The sequence below is a fragment of the Octopus sinensis genome, linkage group LG4 (genome assembly GCF_006345805.1).
Source record: "Octopus sinensis linkage group LG4, ASM634580v1, whole genome shotgun sequence".
Taxonomy (NCBI): domain Eukaryota; kingdom Metazoa; phylum Mollusca; class Cephalopoda; order Octopoda; family Octopodidae; genus Octopus; species Octopus sinensis.
The window spans coordinates 152,818,641-152,828,640 of record NC_043000.1 but is presented as its reverse complement, the minus strand read 5'-3'; the positions used below and the strand labels follow the sequence as shown (position 1 = coordinate 152,828,640).

Genomic DNA, 10,000 nt, shown 5'->3' with positions numbered 1-10,000 from the left:
TTCAGAGGGAAAACATGCACCCTTAGATATTTTGTGTGTTTGTTTGTAGACTCATCATAAATCTACAAACAAATGCACAAAATATTTAAGGGTATATTTTTTCCCTCTGAAGAGATTATGCTCAGAAATATAATTTTAATATTTAATTCATTTCTCTATGTATACCCGAAACAGCTGTAAGGGATAATGATTGGTTTGTTGCTGATAATAAACTCTTATTAACTTCAATATCTCCATTTTCTTCTTTATTTACATAGGTTTATATACAAACCTATTTTATGGATATCAATTATCCCCAAAATATTAGGTATGGAACCAATACTCCCTTGGATGACACCATCCCTTCATAAGGCTAGCATGACCTTTAACCGAATTATATATATATGTTTGTTTTTCCCCGTCTGTCTTGATAGACAATGGGTTGCGCCAAGGGTGGGGCCTACTTTGATGACGAGCAGCGTCTGCTGTGACTGAACAGTCCAATTGTGGAGTGGAAGTCCTTGGTACAGTTGCTGCACACGAACATCGATGGGTACGTCTGGGGTGTTGCTGCAGTTGTCCTCTTCCTGTCCCGCCTGTCCAACCACAATTGTGCTCTCCTTTCCTCAGCCATGGAAACGCCTTTCCTCACTGTCCGACGCGAGGCAGAGCGGTCAGCAGCTGTTTCCTCCTACGTTTCCACACAGATGTTGGCAGTCCTCAGGTCGCGCTTGCACACATCCCTGTATCGTAGCTGTGGACGTCCCTTGGGTCGGGATCCCGTGGTGAGTTCGCTGTACAGGATGTCTTTAGGCATGCGACCGTCCTGCATGCGGCAGACGTGTCCGAGCCAGCGCAGTCGTCTCCGCACGAGGAGGGCATGCATATTAGTTTGTTCCAGGATGACTCCGTTTGGTACTCGGTCCTTCCAGGAGATGCCAAGGATCCGTCGAAGACACCGCATGTGGAAGCCGCTGAGGCGGCATTCCTGCCGGGTGTATGTTGTCCAGCTCTCGCTGCCGTAGAGTAGGGTGCTCAGCACGCTGGCTCGGTACACTGCGATCTTGGTGGTTATTGTGAGCATGTTGTTTTCCCACACTCTCCTGGAGAGCTTAGCCATGGCAGCAGCAGCCTTCCCAATCCGTCTGTTCAGCTCCGGCTCGAGGGACAGGCTGCTGGAGACCGTCGATCCCAGGTAAGTGAACTCGTTCACCACCTGCAAGCTGTGGTCGCCGACACTGATGCTGGGGATTATATATATATACTAGCAGTATCGCCCGGCGTTGCTCAGGTTTGTAAGGGAAATAACTATAAAGCATTTTTAGAGAGTTATAGCCAAAAAATAGCCAAAAAATGGAAAAAAATGATGGTAAATTTTTTTGAGAGTAAAAAGGTGGAGTTGCGTCCCCTAGACAGTTTGCGGTTTGTGTTTCTGATTCTCGACCCCATGTCGAATTTATCGATTTTTTTCAGAACTGGGGGAACTTTTCAAAATTTTCGCTGCGTTAGTTTTGAATTATGACATTGGGCTATGTGTGTGTCAAGTTTCATCAGAATCGGTTGAAAGCCGTGGTCAGGGTGAGGGTACAAGCAAACAGACACACAGAAACACGCACAGACAAACTGCCGTTTATATAGAGAGAGATAATCAAAATAAGCAACAAGGATATCCAGAAGTAATGCAATTACTGTATTACCTCTGGATATCCTTGTTGCTTATTTTGATTTTAATCACCTTACTTTGAAATTGTATGGATAATACAATACTAAATTCTGGTGCCTTAACTTAAGTACCATATTCATCTAACGTTATACTAATACATGTTTGTTGTCTACACACCACCTGTCTTAGTCTTTTTTGTTTTTTGTGAATTCTCCCTATATATATATATATATATATATACAACCGTAGTTTAACGTATGTAAGGAACCCCTTTTTGTCAAAAATTAGGTTAAGTAAATACGGGAGTTTCTTATACATGGATAGTATTATAATCAATTACAAACCCTTTTTTTCCAAATTGTAAGCTCCAAAAATTAGGAAGTTCCTTATACACGTTAAAATATGGTGTGTGTGTGTGTGTGTGTGTATCAATAGGTAGATATATACATACATACGTACGTACATACATACGTACGTACATACATACATAATACATACATACATAGACAGAGACGCACAGATACACATTCATATAAATGGCAGCATACTTTCATCCTCTGACCCATTCACACACACACACACACACACACATACAAAACTCACATAAACCCTTCACACACGCATACACATACACATACACATACAAAACACACATAAACATTTCACACACGCACACACACAAACATTTCACACACGCACACACACACAACAGTATATATTTACAAAATTTGAAGACAAAATATATTAGTATACGGAATTATATACATACATACATATAGACACCAATACATATAGACAAACATAAACACACACTGAGCAAACATGAATGTGAGTAGACAGACATACACACCTCCACGCAGTGATGTGTATGTACATAAATACTTATACGCACGCACATGTGTAAGCACACGCATGCCTCGCCCCGCTCCATATATATGCATACACATATACGCAAGGTGAGATATCGGAAAGTCTGTAAGATAGGCCTTTAGAGGAAAGGGTGAACGTGGTAGAGACCCTAGGGAAAGGAGCGATTAAGTAGAAGGGGGAAAAGGCGGGATTTAATAGAAGAATTGTGAAGATAGATAAGAGAAGCTAAAGCAAATAAAATTAATCGGTATGATAAATGAAATAAGTAAAATAAAGGGAGATAAAGAAATAAATGGGTATTTCCACAGCAACACACGATCAGCCAGCAATACGTAAACACACATGCCTCACACGTACATACATACACACATACATACATACATACATACACATACATACATACATACATACATACATCAGTTGTTGTTTGTTTGTTCCTTCTCGAGCCATGCCTGTCTCATATAAGGGCCGGTTTCCCGGTTTCCTTGGCGTATAAATTCCCCACCCGGACGGGACGCCGGTCCGTCGCTGGTGAGCCTGAAATATGCAGGAGGAAAGAGTGAGAGAAAGTTTTGGCGAAAGAGTCAGCAGAAGTTTCGCCATTACCTTCTGCCGGAGCCGCGTGGAGCTTAGGTGTTTCGCTCATAGACACACACATCGCCCGGTCTGAGATTCGAACCCGCGATCCCTCGACCGCGAGTCCGCTACTCTAACCACTAGGCCATGTGCCTCCACACATACATACATACATACATACATACATACATACATACATACATACATACATACATACATGCATGCATGCATGCATACATACATACATACATACATAGGCGTGGCTGTGTGGTAAGTAGCTTGCTAACCTACCACATGGTTCCGGGTTCAGTCCCACTGCGTGGCATCTTGGGCAAGTATCTTCTACTATAGCCACGGGCCGACCAATGCCTTGTGAGTGGATTTGGTAGACGGAAACTGAAAGAAGCCTGTCGTATATATATATATATATATATATATATATATATATGTGTGTGTGTGTGTGTTTGTGTGTTTGTGTGCCTGTGTTTGTCCCCCTAGCATTGCTTGACAACCGATGCTGGTGTGTTTACGTCCCCATCACTTAGCGGTTCGGAAAAAGGGACCGATAGAATAAGTACTGGGCTTACAAAGAATAAGTCCCGGGGTCGATTTGCTCGACTAAAGGCGGTGCTCCAGCATGGCCGCAGTCAAATGACTGAAACAAGTAAAAGAGTAAAAAGAGAGTATACAGTAGTACTGGTGAAATGTCCCAGAGAAAACCTCAATAAAATGTACACACAACAGACTCGATATTATGATTTGGAATAGAGAAGAGAAACTATGTACAGTTATGGAAATCAGCTGCCCAGCAGATGTTAACATACAGCTGAAGATCAGTGGAAAATAGAACACCTACGCTGAACTACTGAGAAATCTGCAATTACTCTAATCAGATTGCAAGTTCAGGTTTGTACCTGTAATTATTGGGACACTGGGATGTGTGACACACTGCCAAAATACCAATCTTGAGAAATTAGGCTTCTCAAGCCCAGTAAGGAAGAAGCTGATTCAAAGACTACTGATCCAAGTCATCGCTGGAACTGTAAAAATCTGTAAAACTTTTCAGAAGTTTATCATTTAAATATATGTGAGCATATCTAGATATGCGAGTATATGTATGAGAAGACATACATAAAACAAAACATAAATATCTGCACGTATACATACATACATACATTCAAAAATACCCTGTTGATGTTGTTGAAATTCAAATGAAGGAGCCTTAGATCTAGGTTAGAAACCGGTTTTCTCTATTGCCAAGAAATCTTGAAATAAAACTGAATAATGGCATACATACATACATACATACATACATACATACATACATACATACATACATACATACATACATAAGTATATATATGTACATACATACACACACTAACAAACATACACAGATACCTATGTACATGCATATATACACTCACACACATACAATAGATACATACATACATGCGCTCACGCGCATGCAAGCTCTAATCTTTCGCCTTAAATATCTACAACTCTATGACCCCTCTCTCAGTCGGAACCAAAACAGCTTTCGCAAAAGCAGATCAACACTACCACAGATCCTTGTCTTTAGAAAAATTACAGAGGAGTTTACAATCTCCAAGCAAAAGCCATCAGTCGTATTTGTGCATTTTACCAGGGTATTTGTAAATATCAACAAAATGTCTTGGTTACTTATTCTCATGAACTACTATATTCCAGACGAGAAAGTCATCACCGTCGTGTATGAAAATCCGTCAAAGTACTGATGGTCCAACAAAACAGTTTCCAACAACAACAGAAATCAGTCATGGGGTCAGCCTAGGTCATTTTCTCTTTGTGGGTGTGGTGGACTACATCTTTAGAGAAAGTCTTGTCCCCATCGCAGACAAGGCCTCACAATCAAGCAGAATCAATTAAGACACCAGAAGAGCCTGCATCTCTCTAATCTTGACCATGCTGATGATATTGCCTTCACAACTCATCAAAAGTATGATGTACAAGAGGTAAACATCCCACGAGAACTCTGCAACTAAAGATGACCTGTTTCTCAATGTAAAGACTGAATACAGGACCATCAACGAAGAAAAAAGCTACCCGCCAATTTACTTCAACGACAGCACATGACTAAAAAGAGTTAATGGCTTTAAGTACTTTGGATCATATGTTGCTGATAGTAAAAGAAAAAAGACTCCCTTACACACAAAGGACATGCCTAGAGTGCCTGTAACAAGCTTCAAAATACCCAGTAATTAAGCGTTTCAAAGTCAACAAGGTCTGCCTTCTTCAGGGTATGAGTAGAGAGCATTCCTCTCAATGGAGCCGAAATCTGGGTATGAAGGAGCTTCAAGATCGCATTGATGGTACACCAGACTTCTTATGGGAGCTCAAAAGCATCTCATGGTGTGAACATAAGACCAAAGACAATTACGGACACATTTCATTCAGCTCTACTACGAAGGCTAGGCCTTGCTAGTCGCGGCTATAGTACTGAACGACAGGCTATATCAGATATCATATTTCGTGTATTGATGTTATAGACAACTGTATTGATGTTATAGGCAAAAGGACACGATAGGCAAATGAGGATCTGCCAAAGCTAATAGGAGTTAGAGATTCCTGATGCTGCATTATGAAGTGCATCATGTTTGCGGCCGTTCGTAAAAAAATTAGAACTGTAATTTGTTTTAGCCGTCATGACTCTGGTGATACTGAATGACAGAACTTATATTTTTCTTTCGTTTATTTTCTTGCTTTAGGAAATACAAATCGAAGTACCAGAGACGCAAAGATGGATATTCGTCAATAGACGACCAAGTACCGCTCCCTGAAAAGTTGTTGATAGACCAACAGAAACAAGAAAAATCTATAAAAGGTAACACTCAATAGAGACCATTTTAAAGTCAACAAAAACAACTAAGTGAAATTAGTTCCAACAGACTTATTGCAGGGAGTGTTAAAAATACGAGCAGGAAATAATATAGCAACATTAATGAATAACATTATTTCAATTTTTTTTCGGTAATTAAAAGAAATAACTCCAGAGATATTCCAGTTATATTATATACTAGCAGTATCGCCTGACGTTGCTCGGGTTTGTTTTGACCTTTTAGAATTGGAATTTTTGAAAAGTAAAAATTTTGCATTATGTAGCTTGTTATTCTCTTTAAGTGAACATTTTTCTGGTTGAAATACACCGAAAAATGGCGACACAGCAGTAAAATAATCGTAAAAAATAAGGATTTTCATAGAAAAAAAAGCACCTTTTTGATGTAAATAATTTTTGGTGTTAACATGGTCCGATTTGAATTTTTTCTTCTACGGAAGGAAGAGCAAGTCTTCTTCTATCATACTTTTAATTTTGGTCAACTTGCACCCCAGGGTATCGGAAGCGATAGTGTTAGTTGAAGGCTACCAAACCTGCCATACACAGACAACTTCAGCTTTATATATATTGAGATTAAGCGATAATTACCGAAATAGCGACGAATGAATCCCTGAGTACAATTATAATAGTTTACATTGGTTGGTGTAGAAAAGTAGAATTGTTCCAAGTTTATACTTCACTAAACCCCTTAATAACTTTCCTTACCTCAACACATTTCTTCATTCTGATGCGAGCGAAGATCACTGAAAAATCAAAGGAAAGTTTGGAACAATAATACTACGCATATCATAATATATATATTTTTTACACAAGGAGTTTCATTTTTAGAAAGCATTGACTGATTTCTGTAATTTGTGTAAAAACAATCTTAAAGAAACAGAAGTAAAATTAATGAAAAATAGTATAGAAGGGTTAATATTTGTCAATACTTGGACGGCGAACTGCCAGAATCGTTAGCAAGCCGTACGAAATGCTTGGTGAGGCCTTCAGATTTGGAATCCTTTGATCATGGGTCTGGTGATTAAGGCTGATCCAGAGCTAAGAAAAACGGCCTGGATGTAAAATTTACACGACTTTCACGTTTATTTATCCACTGATAAAGAGATCCTAAACAAGCCATGATTATCCCTTCCTTCTCAGTTCCAAAAACAGAAATCAGAAAACTTTAGTTGCCACGACTGGGTTTATTACGGATTTTATTTCTTTCTTTCTTTACTTTTTTTTCAGAACGTACTTTAATGGCCTGCCAATACTATCTTCGCAATGTGAACCATTATAGTGATGTCCAACAGCTTGATGATATAGGTACGTTTCAACGGTAAACAAATTCTTGTTCATATGAAGACAGGTGGTAATACCTGACACATCATGTGAGTAAAACCCGCCGCTTTAACCTTTGGAGACATTTAACCGAGTTTCAATTTGTTGAAAGCGTTCATCTACCTTCATATCAAGACGCATGGTTCAGTGATTAGAGCGTCGTGCTTACGATCGTGAGGTTGTGTGTTCGATTCCCGGTCCGGGCTGTGTGTTGTGTTCTTGAGCAAGACACTTTATTTCACGCTGCTCCAGTTCGCTCAGCTGTAGAAATGGGCTGCGACGTCACTGGTGCCAAGCTGTATCGACCCTTGCTTTTCCATTGGATAACATCGGTGACGTGGAGAGAGGAGTCTGGTATGCATGGGCGACTGCTGGTCTTCCACAAACAACCTTGCTCAGATTTGTGCCTCGGGGAGTAACTTTCTAGGTGCAATTCCATGGTCATTCATGACTAAAGGGGATCACAACACCCTTCATATCAACGCTTTTCTACTACTATTGATCAGCAAATGTTCATTCGGGCAGAACTATTAACACATCAGACAAAGTGCTTAGCGGTATTTCTTTTGGCTTTACGTTCAGAGTTCAAATGCCGTGGAGGTGAACTTTACTTTCATCCTTTCGGAGTCAATAAAATAAGTAACCGTTAAGCAAGAGAATCGATGTAATCGACAAGCCCCACCCACGAAATTTCAGATCTTGTACTTGTAGTAGAAAGTATTATTTATATAAGAGAGTTTGACAGTTGTGTTTTGCCATATGTCCCAACACATTCCTTGTCTGAATGAGCCCAGAACATAGATCGAAATATTTTAAGTGACTCTGAATATTTTTTTCTATGATTGAAAATAATATGTATTTTCACTCCGCATTCCAAATTGAGTTCTTAACAGGTAATGCTTCATTTGGTGTTAACATTTTAATATACTCATGCACGTTAGACATTTACACATTAAGATACATATGTATGTATGTATGTATGTATGTATGTATGTATGTATGTATGTATGTATGTATGTTGTATGTATGTATGTATAAGCATGAATATATGTGAATATATATATATATATGTAAATTTTTTTCGTAATGAGATAAAAAAACCAAGGCTGGGTAGATTTTTTATATATGTATGTATATATATATAATATATATATATATATATATATATATATATATATATATATGTATGTATGTATGTATAAGACACCAAAGTGTACGTATGCCGCTATATATATATATATATATATGTACAAAATGGGACAAGAACGTAAAACATCCGGACAGTTAGTTGATACAAAAATGAGACAACAAAACAATATATATATATATATTATACACACAAATATTTGAATATTTACCTATATATACAGAGAGATATATATATACAGAGATATATATATACATACATACATACATACATATACACACACATACATACGTGCATACATACATACACATACATACATACATACATACATACATACATACATACATGCATACATACATACATACATACATACATACATACATACATACATACATACATACATACATAAGAATGTGTGTCGTTTGCCAGCTGGAAGGGATGTCTTCCTGGGCCTAAAAACAACAGTAACACTGTCCTCTATAGGATCACCACATTTAGTTGGCAAATATATTTTACGATTCCGTACTGTTACTGTTGATCACTCGCTCAGAGATTTAATATAACTTACCTCTCTCTTTACGAGATAAGCGACAGTGGGTCGTTAGAAAATGGATATAGTATTTTGCTAGTAGAATGAGTTTTTCATCACTAGCCAGTGATTAACATACACTGAAGACGAATAGCCACTCAGAAAGCCAGGTCTGTGTGTTTCATGTAAGACTAGAGATGAGAGCGATGACCTCCCTCTCAAATACTAATCGGACATAGAATGTGTGTCGTTGGCCAGCTGTAAAAGGTGTATTCCTGGTGCTAAAAACGATAATAACACCGTCCTTTATACAACCGCCACATTCAGTCGGCAAATATATGTTTTTATGTGTGTGTATATATATATATATAACGAGAAAAAAGCAACAAGAATGGATTAGTTTTTTAGTACAATTGTTTCATACAAAGACAGGCTTTATTAAAAGCTTCAAATATTGCAGCAAATACAAGTGTCCCGTACTCATCAGCTAAAACACATATGAGTTCTCCAAACATCTTAGTGGGTGAGGCTACACTCATGAAGTAACGGAGATAATTTTATAAAAAGCAAATTCAGGTTGTAAGCGGACTTCCAAAGTTCTTTAATGATGATGCACAGTCTTATCACAGGTTTTAAAAAAGCTTATTAGCTTCACAGAGAAGATGAATCAATCCATAATGTAGGTGCAAATTTCCAGAGATATGAGGAGATATTTCATACTCACAGACGATGAATCTATCCATGATTAATCCACAATGAGGTGGGTATAATTTCATGCTATATGATAAGATACTTGTCACACTACTGTTCCCTTCACAAAACTGCTATGTTAGAATTTCTAAAAGCTGAAGGAATTTTGTGGAGCAAAGAAAAGAAAAGAAAAGAAAAGAAAAAAGAAAAGAAAAAAGAAAAGAAAGAAAGAAAAAGAAAAAGAAGAGGAGGAAAAAATAAAAAAACGCCCACAATATGTATATATTTATATATATGCATACATATATATCAGGCACGTGCCGTTAGTAATTATTCAGGGTAGGCAGTTAG

The 10,000-nt window shown here is 38.1% G+C and overlaps 1 protein-coding gene across 3 annotated transcripts in view; it reads left to right on the top strand.

The window, feature by feature from the left end:
• The window catches only part of LOC115211024 (slowpoke-binding protein-like), a 43,411-nt gene that overhangs the window by 13,577 nt on the left and 19,834 nt on the right, over positions 1-10,000 (top strand). For all 3 annotated transcript variants that reach the window (XM_029779872.2, XM_036502586.1, XM_036502587.1), the window contains exons 3-4: positions 5,836-5,951; positions 7,191-7,268. In XM_029779872.2, the coding sequence (XP_029635732.1) occupies positions 5,836-5,951; positions 7,191-7,268 (194 nt within the window). The remainder of the gene's footprint in view (positions 1-5,835; positions 5,952-7,190; positions 7,269-10,000) is intronic.